This window comes from Amphiura filiformis, chromosome 11 (genome assembly GCF_039555335.1).
Source record: "Amphiura filiformis chromosome 11, Afil_fr2py, whole genome shotgun sequence".
In the NCBI taxonomy this organism is placed as follows: Eukaryota; Metazoa; Echinodermata; class Ophiuroidea; order Amphilepidida; family Amphiuridae; genus Amphiura; species Amphiura filiformis.
This window is the reverse complement of record NC_092638.1, coordinates 24,731,023-24,751,595: the sequence shown is the minus strand read 5'-3', so window position 1 is coordinate 24,751,595 and position 20,573 is coordinate 24,731,023. Positions and strand designations below refer to the sequence as shown.

Below are 20,573 nucleotides of genomic sequence, written 5' to 3'. Positions count from 1 at the left end.
CGTGAACACTTGTTGGTACACACAACTGAATAGAGCTTTGTATGCAACACTGCTGTTTTCTTCCTTCTTAATAATATTTTTGTAATGAAAAAGTAGCTACATGTATAATGGCATTAAAATAATGGTAGTTTTTAAAATACATTTTAAGATGAAGCTGTGTGATGCAATTTAATGTAAGACTTATCATTTATTTTTTCTTCTGTTACAGAATGATCATGTGCACATCTTAAAAATTCTGATTAGAGCTGCTATAATCATCCGATTACCATGGTATTGAGAACTATTTTGCCAAAACCCCACTAGCTGTGTCTTCAATATTTCCATCACAATGTCTACCACAAGTTATCGTCGAACAAGGACGGACCCCGACAACTACGACGACATCAACTTAGGCAGTGATTCGGAGCTGGGGACAAATGACGACCAGAGTGAAGTGGTTGTTGACAGCTTAGGAGTGGTACACTATAAGGACAGCCCTGATAACGGCACGGATAGTAGTGTCAATGGTGGGCAAAACAAGATGGATCTGAACTTATCACAACATACGTATCTAGCGGGAGGAGATGTGTCTGGGAAGAGTGCCCTGGAGGAGGAGATTGATGCGTTGCTTAGCGATGAGTCAGATGAGTTGTTAAGAGCAGGAGGAGGGGGAGATGTAAGACTGAAGACGTTTGGAGGTGAAGTTGGTGATGAAAATGATGGTATGTGAATGTGTATAAAATCAGATTGAGATTGAATTTTAAGTATCATATACGATGTACATTACAAGTAACTCACAATGTACAATTCCTTTTTGTATTTTCAGAGATTGTCAACTTTATGTGACATACATGTTACATCAGGTTGGATTTCGCAGTGGCAGATTCAAATCTTGGTGCATGTACACATGCATTGAAATACGATTTGTCCATACGCTGGCGATGCAACTGTGTGACCGCACTAATTCAAATCTGCCAGTGCAAAAACAACATGGTGTTAGTCTCAACTTGAGACGAGACACAGTACAGTTAACTGCAGTATGGATGGTATGAACAAAAGTTCTGTACCATGTATGGCAGTGTGATACACATCTTGGTACTCTAGTAGCACCTGTGATGTCATACATGCACAATCACTTAGTCTTCATGTACAAAATGTATATAATCTACCTCTAGTCACCGGCACTAGCTTTGAAGTTCAGCGTGTGCTGCTGCATTGGTTTAGCGTGGTTTCATGTGTGTACATATGTGGCAGTGGCACATTGATTGTGCACGTAAAAGTATGTACACGCACCAAGAAACACTAAGCTAATGCAGAATACGCTGAACTTCAAAGCTAGTGCCAGTGACTGGAGGTAGATATATAGACTATAGTAAAGGTGTATACTTTCATAACAGCTGTTTATTCTATAAGCTTGATTTGATTTGATTTGATTTTATTCGGTACTCAGAAATTACAATGTTTACATATAAATAGACAATCAACAATAATATAAGATGTACACATTTTTAAAAACAACACATTAAGATGATAAAACATTATAAAAACATTATAAAACAGCAGAGTACCAAGGATAGCCCAAAAAGCTTTTCAAAAGAAAAGCTTATTTCCATTGGGGTCCTTAAACATATGAGGGGAGGGGGAAAGCAAAGAACACTGAAGACAAAAAATATGAAACACCAACACAAAATATTGCACATGTAGTGAGACCAGCTCACATTAATTAGCTTGACCAGCAAGGTGTTTTTTGACTAAAATTTTGAAAGTGTTGATTTTATTAACTTGCTTGATTCCCTTTGGCAAAGCATTCCAATGATGAATAGTGGTGTTATAGAATGTGTGACTAGCTTGACCTTTACAAAGAGGAACAACAAAGTTGTATGGGCTACCCTGGTACTGTGCCTATGAGCTGCAGATATACTGAGTAAAATACAATTTTAAATATTCAGGGCAAGATTATGAAAAATCTTAAAAGCATGATTTAGTTTAAGCTGAATAACCCTATCATTGACTGAAAGCATCCCAACCTTATTCAACTCGTTTTGACCAATGTGGGAACGGGCCCCCAAACCCAAAATATATCTGACAGTCTTATTTTGCATGACTTGAAGTTTATTTTGTAATGTTGAGAAATTGACGAATACCACGAAGAGCAAGCGTAATCAAAATGACATAAAATTAAGGCCGATGACAGTATCTTGCGGGTTTTCATATTAAGGAAGCCAGCCTGTCTATATAAAAATTTGAGTCTACCGCTGGTCTTCTGAATGACGTTTGCAGCAATAGAATCACCAGACAATGTGTTATCAAGTGTGACACCCAAATACTTGACAGACGTAGAGTTTTCAATAGTCTCACCATTGCATTTGACAGAGAAGTTATCAATAGTATTGAGCTTCCTTTTAGTTCCAAACAGAATGCACTCAGTCTTACCGAGATGAAGCGAAAGTTTGTTATCGATCAACCATTGTCGGCAAGACTCCAATTCTTGACTTAACTTATCAGCAACAATTTTTGGATCTTTATGTGAAACCAGCAAGGCACTGTCATCGGCGTATAAAAGAAGTTTGCAATTGACACTGATCGCCATGTCATTCACGTAACAGAGAAATAAAAGAGGACCAAGTATACTGCCTTGGGGAACTCCGCATGAAATTTCCAGTGGACCAGAATCAACCTGATTGGCATTAACAATTTGACTCCTACCACTCAAATAAGATCTAAACCAATCCACTGAAGAAACACCCATGGCCTCAAGTTTGTTTTAAGTAGAATGACATGGTTCACAGTGTCGAATGCTTTTTGAAGGTCAATTAAAACCATACCAGTAAAATTGCCCCTTGAAGTTTGGTTATGAACATGGTCAGTAAGATGAGTTAAGCAGGTCTCTGTTGAGAAGGCTCCTCTAAATCCAGACTGAAAACTATAAAGAATATTTTTCTCTCTCAAATAGTTCTCAAGCTGGACATACATTTTTTGTAGACGGCCCTCTCAAGCAGCTTGGAAGCAACACTAAGAATACTTACTGGCCTATAATTACCAACTTCAGAACGATCTTTCTTTTTAAACAGAGGCTTAACACGGGCAGTTTTAAAGTCATTTGGAACAGAACCAGAACTAAAAGACAAATTGATAATATGAGCAAGGTGATCTTTAAGAACTTCAGCACCATCCCTGAGGAATCTAGCTGAGATTCCATCCAGCCCAGTACTTTTGGATGGATTTAAAGCACACAACTCTTTATACACAAAATCGGTAGTAACAGGTGAGAGCTGGAAAGAATTAGGAGAAACACCTTTGTCAGTATAGTAATTTGCAAAAACATCTGAATCTGTACAAAAATTTCCCTCTGATGGAGGAAGATTATTGACCAAATTATCAGCAACATTTGTATAGAATTCATTAATATAGTTAGCCACCTTGCTTGAATTAAAGCACATTTCACCATTAATATTCAACACAATTTGAGACTGATCTTTGTTCTTCGTGCTGTACCCCAAGGATTTGAGTTCTTTCCAAAGAGCTTTGGTGTTGTTTTTGTTTTCCTCGATCTTATTAGCAAAATGAGTAGCTTTTGCCTTCTTGATATCTCTTTGCACTTTATTTCTGAGTTTACAGTAACTGGAATACAGCTCAGGGTCTTTCTTATTTTTAAACATGTGCAAAAACTTGTCCCGAGCTCTTATGTCAGAAAGAATTTCACTGGACATCCAAGGCTCAGTTCTGTTTTTTATTCTTTTTTCCTTAATGGGAGCAATGGTGTTTAAAATACTCAAGAAGGTTTCTTTAAAAAATTCCAAGCTATATCTACATTACTACAATACACATGTGACCAGTCGGCCACGGTCAGTGCATCCAGCAGGACATCTTTATTATAATTTTTAAGAGATCGCACCTTGATCACATTATGCTTATTGAATTGCACCTTACTGATCTTCCTGGTGCAATAAATGAGGAAATGATCGCTGAGGCCTACACTGACCGTGCCCGACTGGCAGATATTATTCCAATTATTACAGACAACATGATCAATAATTGTAGAACTAGTCTCAGTAACTCTGGTATATGAATCAATCAACTGCTTACAATCAAATGATTGTAAAACTTGTTTCATTTTCTTGAAGATGGGTTTATTTTGTGAGGCATAATCAACATTAAAGTCGCCGAGAATAATGAGTTCTAATTCGGGTTTGATCTTAGATAAAATATCTTCAAAGTGCTCGAAGAAATCATTATCATCAGGAGGTCGGTAACACGCACCCACGACAATTGCTTTTGTTTTTGGAAATAGCAATTCTACCCAAACTGATTCAATTTGATCATTGTAAATATCAGATCTTACATTAAATGCAATACTTTCTTTAATATAAAGACATACTCCTCCACCATTTCTTGCTCTATCATTACGAACGATGTTAAAACCTTCAATCTTTATTTCAGAGTCTGATACAGAGTCTTCTAACCATGTTTCTGAAATGGCAAAAACAGCAGCTCTTGTTTTAATGACTAGAATTTTCAGTTCAGAGAGCTTTGGTATTGAGGAGCGTGCATTAAGATGGATAAAATTAAGTCCCTTTGAGTTAAAACAGTCAAAAAAGATCTTCACCAGAATCTTGTTGGTTCAAACAGTCATGCTCTTCTGTCTTGTTAGGAATCGCCGGGGTATCACCTGATGATCTTGGTTCGTTGATCCAGAAATATTTGTTACCGCCGAGAGGGGTAATCAGCATTTCTACCCCACGGAACCCTCGATGGGTGGATGTTTTCCCTTGAATCGTAGGCCCTTAAGAGAGGCCCACACATCAGGGGAAACGGACAGTTTAGTGCATTTGGAACCGATATTGAGTAATTCTTGTCTACTGTAAGATATGTTCTTTATAACAGTGTTGGAAGAATGTTCATCTTGTGTGGAGGGTCCAGGGTTAAGTTCTATATCGCCACAGGTTAAAAGTTCTATTTGGAATGAAGCACTGGTATTTGAGTACAGATGGATGTGGTTGGTCAGGAACTTTTGATGAAAGAAAGTTTTTCCCCTTACATTGTAGCTATAACAGTATTGGGGTTGAGTTTCTGAAAAAGTTTGTAAATCAGCAGCTTGTACTAGGCATGATGTACACATGAAAAGCAGCCATAGATGCTTAATGGGGCTTATTGATTGAATACCCATTGAAGCAGACTACATACAACAATAGCAAGTACAGGTAGAACATGCAGTGATCAAGTCAATGAGTTATTGATTTCTCCGTAGGTAGCATGCATTGGTATGATGAGTTATCCATACACACAAATCTCTCAGTGCCAATGTATAGGATGACCCCAAAAATTTAACATCAAAATGTCATACAAATGAAGACAGATACATACATAAAATCATGTCCAGGTGAAGCAGCAATGTTATTTCAGCATACAGTTCAAATTTCAGGAACATACAAACATTAAAAATGGTAAAAATTTACCTGTCACAGTTACATGTAGTAGGCCTATACAAAATGTATTGCCCACATCTTGTGCTTCGAAGATCCAGATGAAAGTAACAGTTTAACCAATAAATTTAATTTAAAACCATCACTTAAAAAACAGATGTGGAAGTGAGCGACTAACTGACCAGTTGTAGTCATAATGTTTAGGGCGTATTGGGTGGCCTAGGGGAAAATCAGTAAGACTATCTCTGTGCTCAAGGCGAAATTTACATTTACTCATGTTACTAATATGCCATTTTCCTCTTTAAACAATGATTCTCATTGTGTAGCTTTTACTTAAGAATGTTTTGGTGATGGGACTCCACGCAAGATAGAAAACGTCATGTGATAATATCGGACCACCACCTAAAAACGATACCATAACTTATTATATTGGACAATATTTTTTGATTTCACAGATGAATTTACTGTAGAGCAAGCTATAGAACAAATTGGGTTTGGAAAATTTCAACTCAAGATGTCAGCCATCATTTCTGTCCTCCATGTAAGTTGAAGTATCTTAGTACAATTAAAATACTTTCTTTGTCTTTCATAATTAACTTCTAGATGAGTTTTCTGTGGAGCAGGCCATTGAGCAAATAGGCTTTGGATGGTTCCAGATCAAAATGGCTCTTTTAGTGTCTGTGCTGTCGGTAAGCAGGAAGTTTAGACAAGTGTAGTAGCTGTGTTGCATGGCTGTTTGATGTGATCATTTACTAATTTTTCTAACAAAACATAATGTTTAATTCTAGACCTGAATAATACCAACAGCTAGCACACTAATAATAAATTGAATACACATATATTTTGTAGCAATTTTTAACATAGATTTTCATTCCTATATCAAGTTTGTTTGTGGTAATTTTAATTCTATTAACTGTACATTTGTGTGTAAAGTGAAGGTGCTATTTACATATATTTTTAATTTGAATTTTGAGTTATACCTTAAAGTTTTTGGAAAATTCCCTTGTCATTTGTTAGTCTGTTTGCTGATGTTATTTTAGATAAATGTGATTCGATCAAGCAAAATCAGTCCGAACTCGGAAACATTAAATTTTCAGTTTCTTATAGGATAGTAAAAAGCATCGGCAAAGCTGCATTTTGCAGAAAACCCCATTGAAATTGAACAATCAGTTCCAAAGATATGAGCAAAACAACAGGAAACAAAAGGAAACATATCCTTTGTTTGGCTATATCTCAAAATCAATATTTCCGAGTTCCGACTGTTTTGGCTTGATCGCATCACAAATAGTGCCATCATTGTTCAACCTTAAAAATGACTCAGTTTTACATGCCATCAAACAACCGTGGTTGTACTTGCAAGGTGCTTAAGTGTTCATTAAACTTTAAAGGTGCAATCAGTGATTTGCTAATATTTAAAAAAAAAAGGAATATATATGTGTGTGTGTGTGTGTGGGGGGGGTCCATATGGGTGTGGGTATATTATGTGGTTGTCTAATAAATGTATATGTATAATAATATGATACCTGCTTCTACGAAACAAGGACAAAGTCACCGAGGTTTTATTTGAGATACAAATTTATAAACATGCCAAATATTCAATAGAAAACATTGAATTTTGAAGCTCAAGATGTATTTTTGAAAGACAGAAGTTTATGTAATCATAACATTTTAAGCTGACAATCTTGAGCATTTTAAATTTGGGCATATCTCCAAATCATAATTCCCAGACTTTATCCTTGTTTTGTGGGAGCAGGTCACATATTTGTCTGACCCTAGCTAGTGTAAGTCAAATCAAAGCTTGGTAGATGGCTATATGTGACATGATCAAGGGGATTGAGTCACATGTCGACCCTGGTCGAAAATGAGTTTTACATACCGTATTGTTTGTAATAAACGCTCCCCCTCTAATAAATGCCCCCCTCCAATTTTTCTGTGAAAAATTGACAAAAATGCGAACATTTCCATGACATATCATGTAGGTAAGCTTAAAACTTGCATCAGTCATGTCAGTCACGATCACTAAATTGCATGGACAAAACCTATTATGACTCAACTCCCATCCATTTCATTGCCTAATTATGGTAGAATTTCACTAATTCCATGCACTTACAGGTGTAATTTTGTTGTATTTCCACGAAAATATCATTTTCCGTGGGCGCCATCATGTATAGTCGTAAATCCTTCTTTTAACAGGAGCACCATCGGGAAATTGAACCCAATTTGTAAGCATTTTTCACTGACAATTCACTTCCAATAAACGCCCCCCTTTTGGAAAAATGCAACGTCCCCGGGGCGTTTATTACAAACAATACGGTATATGTTTCTAAAGAAGACATAGAGCTTTCAGAAACTGAAAACCCCATATTGATACGACTTTTCTTTGCGAAGTTACGTCAATTTATCAATCGCTGAAAACAATATAACAAAAGAATTTTAACACTTTCTTTGCCAATATCTCAAAATCAATTGGCGACATCCGACTCATTTTCCTTGATCGTGTCACATATAGCATAATGAGTATTGAGTTTTGCTGCTTTTGATGGTTTGTCTCTTATAAGGCTATTCCAGTTGAATTTCACACCCCGTATGGAAGACATGACCTTAATCTTCCCCACAAGGAGTATGAATTTGAAATTGAATTACCTGAATATGGGTGATTCCACTTCAAACCTACACTCCCTGTCTGGAAGATTAAGGTTATTTCTTCCATAGGGGGTGGGGAATTCAACTGGAATAGCCCATAGAGGCCTACATATGGTGCATATGTTGTAGTTAGGTGCAATAATGCCTGAATGTTCAACTCTGTTCTATAGAAGCATACTAATATCTCTAACATACACACCAGTTTAAACATAATACTTGATCAGTTTTGAAACATATATTTGGTTGATAATATTGGTTTGTTTATTTGTTAGTTTTGTTTTGTTTTGTTGTTGTTATTATGTTGTTTTATTTTTTGGTCACCTTAAGGTGGTACTACACCCTTGATAAATTTGTGACTATTTTTGCATTTTTCTCAAAAATAATAACACACTGGTAACAAAAGTTATGTATATTATAGGGGCAAGGAATCCAGTTATTACACTGGAATTTCAGTGACTCAAGACAAGCGATGCACGGTATTTGTGATAAGAAAAGAGGTACTGTTAGAATGTACCTCATTTCTTAACATGAACCACTTGTCTTAAATCACTGAAATTTCAGTGAAGTAATTGGATTCCTTGCCCCTATACATAACTTTCGTTACCAGTGTGTAGTTTATATTTTGAGAAAAATGCATAATTAGTCACAAAATTTATCAGGAGGTGTAGTACCACCTTAAGAGCCTTATCTTGCTTACACAAATAATAGACTAGCTACATGTAGCCAGGTGGAAAGGCTGGATTGACAAATGACCATTTATTTTGATTTTAATAGATTTTGATAATTTAATGTGATTTTGACTTCTAATTTAGATTTCTGAATGAACTCACAGAAATTTGAGTTGTGACCATTATCACCTCCATTGCAAATTGTGAACTTATGTGAATAATGAATTAATAGTAATCAGGGTTATAGTCACGCCGGTCTGGGGTAACCGGCACGGACCGGCGCCGACCAGCACTAAAAAATAAAAAGTAAAAATTAAATTATTTTTTTATATAATTTTTTATAAATTTTTTTCCCACAAATGTTTTATTCATCATAAAAAGAGTAATACCCCTAGCCTATTCCCGATCCCTTGTGTTCGCTAAAAAGATTGTGCCCCGAGCCAGCCCTCTATAAATTGGATAGTAAAATTAGCCGGCACTCAACTTGGGCTAGCTATAACCCTGATAGTAATACATGGATCCTGAGTGTTACTACCGGAAGTCAGTTTGACCGAAATGCCTTCCCACAAAGTAATAGGCATATTTATAATTGCATAACAGAGGAGATGGATTTACCTCCCAGCTGTATCTATTGTTATCAGCAAAGATGCAGTATTACCTTGTGTGAAAGAATTTCGGTTAAACTGACGTCCAGTAGAGAAACACAGGGTCCATGTATTTCTCCTATAGATGCAGAATTGGGTTTGGTTTGGTTTGAATTTGGTTATATCTTGATTTGATTTTGATTTGATTTGATTTGATTTGATTTGATTTGATTTGATCCTAGTGCAGACTTGAGTTTGGTTTGGTTTGATTTTGGTTTGATTTTGGTTATATCTTGATAGGATTTTGATTTGATTTGCTCCTAGTTATGCAGACTTGAGTTTGGTTTGGTTTGATTGATTGGTTATATCTTGATTTGATTTGATTTGACTTGCTCTTATTTATGTAGACTTAGGTTTGATTTGATTTGACCTATTTGGTTATATCTTGATTTGATTTGATTTGATTTGATTTGATTTGATTTGATCCTATTCATGCAGACTTGGGTTTGGTATGATTTGATTGGTTATATCTTTATTTGATATGATTTGATTTGATCCTAGTGCAGACTTGAGTTTGGTTTGATTTTGGTTATATCTTGATAGGATTTTGATTTGATTTGCTCCTAGTTATGCAGACTTGAGTTTGGTTTGGTTTGATTGATTGGTTATACCGTAAACGTTCGCCTAATGGCGGTATGGAGTTCATGGAAATGAGAGAGCGCCATCCCTGTAAAAGCCGACTATTATCACTGATCATTAAGGATACGTGTAGTTAAAGGATGAAACCTATCGACACATACAATTATGAGCAAGATCGAACAAACTTGTTCATGATAATGCGGTAATCATTCACCTGATATGTTGTGGCCCAGTGAGCAGAGCATTAGACTATAGTGCGAGGATGTGGAGAAGTTTGATGGTTCGAATCTCATGCAGTAATTTCTGATAGATTATGATGTCTGTCAATGTTTTTTTTCTGATTTGAGGACATTTTATTCTCTATTTTCATGATTTTATCTTTAACATTGTTTATATAATTTTATTATTTTATCTTGTATGTGTCTTTTTTCATGATTCTTTGTTTTTTCGTTTCATTTTAGAGTAACTCAGTCCATTCAATCAAATGTTGTAATGAACCTATTTGATTGTATAAGGCATTTGTTATGTGTGTGAGACGAACTGTCGCGTCGACAAGTCTTTCAATTCAGCATGAGTGTCCTTGCCTATGCATCAGTGGTCATAAGAGGTATATCATTTTATTGAAAAGGGGGGGTGGGGTCCCAAATATACGGGTGTCATAAAGTCTTGGAAAGAATAATAGCAGGGGTCATAAAATGTTTTATGACCAAAATGTAGGAGTCACACGATGACCATAGAAAGTGTGTTATTTTATTCAAAAAGACTGATTTCAATACAATTTTGGGGTTTGGGATCAAAAAATTTTTGTTGCCGAAATAGGGTGTGCGCAATTTTATTGATGCAGACTTTTTGTAAATTTGGGACCCCTCTTCCGAAAAAAAAATGATAGCCCTCTAAGAGGATTCAAAAGATAACCTCTGCCCTAATAATCCCTAGCTATATTTGTTTGAAACTGTTCCACGGAGGATGTATCATAAATGACCTATAGTCTTCAAATGATATAAATAAAATTTGAATGAGTGGACGAACAAAATCATACAACGACCAACTGAATAGAGGCTGTACATATGACGTATCATCCCGTAAATCTAGTCGCGGACTACTCAAATGCATTCAATAAAAGCATGATTGCATCTACCGCGACAGTTCGTCTCACACACATAACAAAATGTACTACGATCAAATAGGTTGATGACAACATTTGATTGAATGGACTGCACTGCGCCATGATTATGGGGAAGAAACCGGTTCAAATCTTTTGTTTGGAGCCAATCGATAAACGCAAGGCCTCTATATAGCTATCATTGAATACTGGCTAGGATTCCACAACACAATGAGAACATGTTATAAGGCGCTTTGGAAGGCACACAATACCCCAATAGCTTTCCATATTATGTGCACTCAACAACTATTCAGTATGGAAGCCCGGTATCGAAGTTACGTAATGTTACTATGTCAACGGGATCACGCGCTTAAGTAATGAACCACGATCGAAACAATCAGTACACAAAAAAGGCATACCAAAATAGCGTGATCGTAATGATCGCCATATAAACAGTGCTTGGTTCCGATACCATCACGGAGTTACGTAACTACTTCGTGGTCTGATAGTTATATGATCAATGGTCTGATCATGAAGGTAGTAGAGAAGGAGTGAGCTCGCGTTAAGCTCATTACGTAAATTCTATTGTAAACACAATAGAGACAGATATACCTTTGATCTAATGATCATCGCCGATAATTTTCTGGAATGACTCCGTCTCATGGGGGTTCATATTTAGTAACAAGTAAATCACGTATGCGCAAAACATGTATTATGGATGCGCATACATTTACTTAGCTGTTGAACTTGAATATTCATATTTCATTTAATATAATAATGATTTTTACTATTAATATGTTGAAACATGTTGTTCCAGAATGTTTCTAAATAGGTTATTATGGAATGGTGCAGTTCACACACATTTTAAGGACGGGTAAAATTGTTTTAACCACTGTTTTAAATATACGAAGATCTTATTAAAACAAATTGCGCATTTTTAAGTTGAGGAATTCTCCCATCAAACGAGATGTATCTCAGTGTTGCCCAGTACTGCCCAGGTTGGTCCGATTTTATTTGTTTACCCAAAACTTTAACAATTGTTCCTCCCCCGAGGTTTCAAAATAAACCGCGTCCTGAGCCCTCTTTTAAACTAGGCAATGAAAGAGATGTAAAGCATCATTTTCATCAAGTTAGAATGACTTATGCTGTTTCATCATATTTATAGCGAACATAAGTGTGCGACCATGCATGTATACAGCACAAAAGATTATAAGTGATAATCGGTTACATAATCAAAACGTTCATCTGAAAACCTCAAAGGGCGGCAATTATGATTGTACAATAGAATGCGTGCGAGCTTTCTCCTTCTCTACTACCTCCATGGTCTGATCTACTTGGGTTCGATCCTTTTAAGAAAAAAAAAATAGCTGATCATTTATAATGCATAAATGAATAAAGTAATATAGTTACACAATTTGAAACATTGAGGCCGTTCTATTTTTCAAAGGTCATTTAACTGTTAAATGTAGTGGAATATATCACGCATTGATAGGTGGAGCAAAAAAAAAAAAAAAAAATTCACAATATTCTTTCGTAAAATGGGGACAAAATCCAAAACCATTTCTTGACCCTTCTTCACATAAAAGTGGGGGCAGAAATCAAGATTCGAACAAGTACCATTCACCATTCAAGGCGCACCCTCTACCGACTGAGCTAACGGGTCAGACAATAGAAGGGTGTAATTTTGAACTGAAGAATATTAAAAAAATATAAAGAAATTACAATGTTATAAAAAGATTTACCAAATTTGAGTTAGGTATAACGTATGAATCGATTTACAAATTAAGTCCAATGACACTTTGAGAAAGAATACCTGAAGAAACCCCAAAACATTTGCTGCTCTAGCAACTAACCTAGTGACCTTAAGTATTGGGTCATGTCACAATATTTTTCTGAGGCATTATGTCCAGGTTGCTCAATTTAACATACACGTATCCTTAATGCTGTTGAGATTTTACAAGGATGGCGCTCTCACATTTCTAAGAATCCAAAAGCGCCATTAGCTTAACGTTACTGGTATCTTGATTTGATTTGATTTGACTTGCTCTTATTTATGTAGACTTAGGTTTGATTTGATTTGACCTATTTGGTTTGATTTGATTTGATTTGATTTGATTTGATTTGATCCTATTTATGCAGACTTGGGTTTGGTTTGATTTGATTGGTTATATCTTTATTTGATATGATTTGATTTGATTTGATTTGATTTGATAGAGAAACACAGGGTCCACATAGTGCTCCTATGGATGCAGGCTTGGGTTTGATTTGGTTTGATTTGATTGGTTATGTTTTGATTTGATTTGATTTTGATTTGATTTTGGTGAAAGTAAACTTGTTCTGTGATATCCTTCAAATGATAAACATTATTGTAATAAAAAATTTTGAGTTAATTTTGATTTGATTTGATTTGATTTGATTTAAGTAATCTTGTTCTGTGATAATTTTCAAATGATAAACAATTGTAATAAACAATTTTGAGTTAAGTTTGATTTGATTTGATTTGATTTAATCTGATTTCTCATCCTAGATGACAGATGCAGGAGAATTAATGTTGCTTAGTATGCTGAGTCCGGCTTTACACTGTGAATGGCATCTTCATAGATGGCAGCAGGCCCTTATAACTACAGTAGTGTTTTGTGGATACCTGGCTAGCTCCCCTATGTGGGGAAAGTTTGCAGATAAATTTGGCAGGAAAAAGGTAAGGGGAAAAATCTGGGTTGTTATGTACCTGAATTTGAAAGAAAGAGATACAGTTTACCCAAATAGATTTGTTTAACACTCACAGCACCCTCATTCATGTGTAGTGTTTGCTGTTGATCAATAAACAAGCTACAATCTTGGAAAAAAGTATTTGGAACGCTTGGCACACTCTCTCGAAATTCTATGCAGAATTTCGTATGATTATGGAAATGATGTATTGTGCTTGGGAACAAACATGACATCTACAACAATGATTTACCTTTCCCCTTTTCCCATCAAGAAATGTTGGACACATTGGGAAACCACTGAAGACATTGGCATTTCTCGACATTGCACAGGGGAATGGGGGCGACAGTTTACTGTTATTTACACACAAGCGTTCCAAGACTTATGTACAAGATTGTAGGCTTATAGAAACGGGTACTTGATTTTTGGTGTGCAGGTGCACTATTTGTGGACTATTGGGTATATTACCGTATTGGTCCGAGTATAGTCCCACCCGTTTTTTAGGTGAACATTTTTCACAATTGGGGGGTGGGATTATACTCGAATTTAAAAAAAAACCCAAAAAAACCTAGACCTGAATGCTTGGATCATTCATGGTTGACCTAAAAAAAATAAAAAATTTCAAGATATTTTGTATTTTAAATATGAAAATTGATAATTTGTATTCATGTCATACTCTATTGATATCAAAATGCATTTTTTTTTACAATTTCTGGAATTTTCCGAAAAATGGGGGGTGGGACTATACTCGAACGTGGGACTATACTCGGACGAATACGGTATATGCATATTACCTGGTGATTCTTAGATGGATTATCATACGTTTTTATTTTATTTGTAGAGGAGGGAGCCATCATTCACCATATTTATAACCAGGCTTGCATCATATTCTTGACAAATATAATTCCAAGTAGCCTAGGCCTAGGCCTAGCTCTAGGACTATCGTCATACTCTTGATTACAATTACCTGTGACATTGTCCCCATGGCTCCGCATTGAGCATGTTGAATGCCGGAGCACTACATTCAGGTTTTCTGTAACCAAGAGGGGAGGGAGCCTTGCCGTGCGACAAGATCAGCTGTCACTCGGTTGAACTTTTACGGGTGACCTGGCAAAAAATTATTTCCGATAACTCTGGTAGACCTGTATAAGTGGTAATTTTAGAGTGTAATTATTCGGACTTTGCTTATTTTGACTAACTTCATATATAGACCTTTGCATAAAAGAACAAAAACTCATATACATGTATCAACTGGAATAGCCCAAAGATTTTTTTACTGAAACATGCTGTTTTCTTTCATTTCCATAGTGCCTTATAATGGTAGGATTCTGGATGTTTTACTTTGGTATACTTAGCAGTTTCTCACCCAATTATATATGGATGCTGGTACTCAGAGGTATAACAGGAATGGGTATAGGTGGCGCTGCTCAAAAGTAAGTTTGTGTATGTGGGTGTGTGTGTTTGTAAATACCTGCAAACGAGGACCTACATATGGATACACACATCACAAATGAGGACACACCTCCAACCGTGGACATCCTCGGTTGCATGGATGTAACCAGGACATCGCAAATAACATAAAAATGCATTTAAACGTTGAGGGGGTACAGGACGGGTCATGGCTGAATAGTAATTGTCTGGTGTGTGGGGGGTAGGTCCTCATTAAAACAGATGTGTGTGTCCTCGGTTAAATAGGATTAAATCATACAGAATGAGGTCCTTGGTTGCAGGTAATTACAAGTATGGGTGTGTGTGGGGTGCGCTTCTTTTCACAGACAAACATGGACCCACCAATGACATTTCACTCATAAAGTGCGGATCCACAGCAACTGTGGACATCCACAGTTGCAAGAGAGCGGCAAGAGAGTGCTAGATGACGTAATATTGCATAATGGGCATAGGTCCCCCATCGTAGGTGTAATACCAGGTCCACGGTTTGGAGGTTAAATATCATATCTTACCACAAAAGTCTATGCTTTCAATAGTGAAATGTCAGTGCGTAGAGGTCCATGGTTACGCTGTTAACTACATAGGAGGCTATAGGGTCCATGTTTTTTTAGTGAAAACGTATCTAGGGGTGTGTATGTGTTTATTGGTTTTCTAGGCTTTAGGCCTATACTTAAATCGATCTATCTTACCAATTGCTTATTGTAGGACATAAACTGCTCAAATAAAGAAAGTCCGCAGTCATATATCCCGTCCTACACCAAAACCTGATCGTGTTATGAACATTTAATTGATAAAGTCGTGTGCAGAATCTTGTTAGCTCCAACTTGATACCAAATTTGCCACCAAAAACTCTAAATTCAGAGAGATTGAGACCAGTATATGGAATTTGGTGCATTTTCAAAAGTTGCAAATTAAAAATGGACCACGCAGAGCTATAGAGGTGAACGGCACAGCGCGACCATTGATAAAGCCCGAAACAACCGCTAGGTCATATCGATCGCATCGTGCCCTAGTATTCATCAGTAAAGCACTGTAGCAATCCATGCGTTTTAAATTAACAATTGAATAAAGCGCACTTGGGATAGTCGACATGGGTTCATCGTGGGCAAGCAAGCTTGACCACATTGCCACGCTAAGCAATTTCGACCGCGTTATCGTTTTGATTTGCAACTTTTGAAAATGCACCAAATGCCATAAACTGGTATCAATCTTTGTCACTTTTGAATGTTTGGTAGCAAATTTGGTATCAAATTAGAGCTAACAAGATTCTGCATACAACTGTGTCAATCAAATTTTCATAACAAGATCAGGTTTTGGTGTAGGACGGGTTACATGACTGCGGACTTTCTTTATTTGAGCAGTTTATATATAGCAATTGACATGGGTATTCCTTTTTATTGTGGCTTAATTTGGTTTTGTTACTTGTTGTAGTTGCTCCATGATTAATTATTTAAAAAATAATTGTATAAAACAAATGAAAGACACTAAAAAAACCAAAAAAAACACTGAAAATCTGAAGCTTTGAAAACCCAGCAAACCAAAATGACAAACAGACCCCAATATTATTTCGGATTTTATAGCAATCAGAAATGTAAGTAAAAATTACTTGATGTATTAAATATATAGGCCTAATAGCTCATACCTGCATATACTAAAAGCTCTGAGCAATAAAGTTAAATGGTCCTGCATTTTGGTTGTAAAAATCATGCCAAGAGCGTAGACCAGTAGAACATACTGGTGGTACAGGATTTTGAAAGCAATACATTTTTACGCATGATTGCATATTGTGATGTGTAATAATCAGATTGGATATGGAAGTCTTTGATCTAAAGTCTGCACAAAAAGTAACTCAGCTGTTATATATGGCCCATTCCATGTCAACTCCAGGGATGTGCACCGCAGCACCTCTTCAATTTTTTTTTCTTTTTCTGTGTGGTGGTAGATATTGATGAGAAAGTAAAATCCTGAAAATTTGAGCTTCATACTCCATTTCGTTTTCCGTGGCATCAATTTGAAATTTAGGGGGTCAGCGTAAAAATGTGTCATAACGCGAAAAGACGACGTTGGAGGTCCATAAATGTATAAAGGAACCCTTTAAAACTGTGAAAAGTATGTATCCTGGGGTACTTTTTGGTGTAGAATTCAAATCTGCTATCAGAAAACTTGTAACTCCTTTACTTTAAAAGATATAGGGCCCTCAAAATGCAACTTCGTCCAACCAGGACCAACTTTGGGGGGGTCAGAACTCCAAAAGTAAAAATAATTTTAGCGTCAATTTTTTGCCAGTCAGAGCCCTTTGGTAGGACATTACTCTTATCCAATATTGAGCATATTAGAATACATTTAGCTGAGATATTACCCATGGAAAACCACTTTTTTACATTTTGACCCCCTGAAAACCAATGTCAGACAATTTGCCCCACCATCAACTTCAGGTATGTTGAAGATATGTTCTTGGACAACATTTCTGAGAGATATTGGCTTGGGTTTGATGGCTTCAACACATCAGTTAGGTTTGCCTACTCCATAGAGTTGTGCACATTTTTGATTTTGCATGTATAATGATTTCATGTACAACTCTATGGAGAAGGCAAACCTTACTAATGTGTTGAAGCCTATGTACAAGGTATTAGAGGTCAAGAATATATTGTTCAGAGTGATCTTTTACAGATCTTTGACTATTGACTAAATTAGTCAATCGACAACAAGAAGGACATGATTTGCAGAAGTGTTGTCAAAATCAGGGGTGTAATTTGTCTGGAATTTTCCAAAATTTACACAATTTTATTTATTTTCAGCCCGTTTTAAGGTATTTTTACCCAATGTCATGCTGTTTTTCTGGATATTTTACTATTTTCTGGATATTTCACAAGCTTTGAATCACATCCCTGCAAATGTATTTTTAAAATTTTGGGGATACAAAACTTCTTACGTAAAAGCTGCAATGCACATTCAATGGAATTACAAATGGAATTACAAATTACAACCATTTTTGTAATTGACACTGAATCAAACTAACACTATGAGATTCCTATTATGGCTGCCTGCACATGTACACCGTCACCAAGGTATGTGGTGGTACCAGGGGAGTACCAGTGTAGTACCAGTGCAACACCACTGTAGTGAATGTAATGACTCTGATATTGTTTCCTTATGTTTTCTTACAGTGTTGTTTTATATTCAGAATTTCTGCCAGCTAGAGTGAGAGGATTCTGGCTTACACTAGTATCAGTAAGTATACTTTGATTAGTTCGTAATCGGCGGGCCTTATAGATGAGTTGACCTCAATGTTTATCAACAAAGGCAAGGGACTGGTGTATCGATATGCTTGAGGGAACCCCATGTAACCACTACTCTGTTCAATAGCCTTATTGTGATGTGGCGGGAGTTTTAAAAACACGATCCCTGAGCATAATATGATGCGCGCACATACTGCCAGGCAAAACACAATGGAAATTGTGATGATGCGTGCGCATACTGCCAGGCATTGATGTCAGAAGTCAACTCATCTATATAACATCGCGGATTATATCAAAATATTTTAGTATTTTTAGAATTGTCTTGTGGCATCTCGCCAGAAGCATCACGAATTATTAATTCAAGTCCTATATTTTGTCTACATTCTTTAACACACAAAATGTAGACCAGACAGATCAACTAATATCACTCTTAAGGTGGGTCTACTTTTCGGCGTAGTGGTAAAAGCCTAACATTTCCCGCCTATTACGAGCTGATCAAACTATAGAAGAGTGGGGATCAAAAAAGGGACAAATCTAGATGAGCATGAAATATGTAAGAGAATAAGAAACTGATCATTCATAACAAAGTGTATTGTTGGTATTAAATATTGTGGGGTGGTAAACAATCCAATCTCCTGCATAGGCTGCTGTGTGAATGAATATCGACTACAGTATATTCTCTCATAAAAATACCCCTGATAAATCACATCTTTTTTCAAAGAAAAAGTGATGGAAATGCAGAAATTTCTATGCTTTCTATGTAAGCAAGCAAAGATACTCAAATGAGTATCTTTGAATGGACAAAGCACTATTCAAATTTGAATTTCTGTCTAATTCATCAACACATTATGTTCACAAATTTAACTATATCACATTCTTGCATGAAAATGCATGAGTTTCTTCTGAGAACATAACACACCTGGAGCGTGGTCTGGTGAGATTTATCATACTTAACCACACCTTGAGCGTGGTCTTGCGAGATTGCAAAACGGAAGTAAGATTAAAACAGTTTGTCTGGTTTGGGGGAAAGAACCCAGTTCACATCATTATCGTCGCTGCATTCACCTTTTATTTGTTCACAAATTAATAAATTGTCAAAATAAAGAGGGAAAAAGACAAAGAAATAAAATTATTCATCTTCTTAACAAGAACACTTTGAAAGGGTTTCTGTGGTGCATTTAGCTATTCGCCACTTGCACGGTTCCGCCATTATGCACTATATGCGGGGAGAGCCTCGAACTGGCAGCATACATGAAAGGAAGAATTACGTAACCTTACACAGAATGTTAAATGACTGGTTCAATTCCCATTCATGTATGCTGCCAGTTCGAGGCTCTCCCCGCACATAGTGCATAATGGCGGAACCGTGCAAGTGGCGAATTCCATTTACTAATCCACATTACCCATGTGGAAGATTTTGGAAATATCTTCCACAGGGGGAGTATGTTTTTCAAATGTAATTGATCAGAGTTAATTATTTTGAAATCCATACTCCCTCTGTACCTATATGTTCCACAACTCAAGTGAGTATTTCAAATGGAAGGAACCCAATTGAATACCTGAGTGGAAGAAGGGCCCAACTCCAATTTTTTACAAAAATGAGTTAGACCCAGCATTTTATTGCCAGCAGATTGTTCTTCCTTGTGTGTGAAAGATGAGGCAAAATCCACTCTCTAAATAGTCTTCCACGTACACTTAATCATGGTTTTCATGGAAGAAAGGCCCAACTCCATGGAGTTGGGCCCTTCTTCCACAAATATTGGGTTAAAGAGGAATTTTGCTCATCCATTAAATCTGCTTTTCACTACAATAAACTTTCTTGTTAATATATTACATGCTTCAATTTGTGTAATTAATGGATAATTACCAAATTTTCTTAGCTATTTATAACACATCTGCTTACGGAAGTGGTACTTGCAGTATATAAGTGGAAGAAGGGCCCAACTCCAGCTCGTATTAAGACCTGTACCGTTGCCATGGAAACATCTTTTATAATTTCGAATTCATGTAATATTGTACGTTCATGTATTAAAGGTCCCCTGAAGATGAAAAAATTCTGCCTATAAAACTTTTCCAAATATTAAGTTTTTTCTTAATATCTCGAAAACAGTTTTGATGGAGTTGGGCCCTTCTTCCACTCA

General features: G+C 36.4%; 1 protein-coding gene across 1 annotated transcript in view; it reads left to right on the top strand.

Moving 5' to 3' along the window:
* Window positions 1-211: 211 nt before the first annotated feature.
* LOC140163576 (synaptic vesicle 2-related protein-like) overlaps window positions 212-20,573 on the top strand; it is a 38,333-nt gene continuing 17,971 nt past the window's right edge. Inside the window, exons 1-5 of the mRNA XM_072186890.1 lie at window positions 212-701; window positions 6,006-6,091; window positions 13,566-13,736; window positions 15,053-15,177; window positions 18,361-18,424. Coding sequence (XP_072042991.1) covers window positions 329-701; window positions 6,006-6,091; window positions 13,566-13,736; window positions 15,053-15,177; window positions 18,361-18,424 — 819 coding nt within the window. The 5' untranslated portion in view covers window positions 212-328. The remainder of the gene's footprint in view (window positions 702-6,005; window positions 6,092-13,565; window positions 13,737-15,052; window positions 15,178-18,360; window positions 18,425-20,573) is intronic.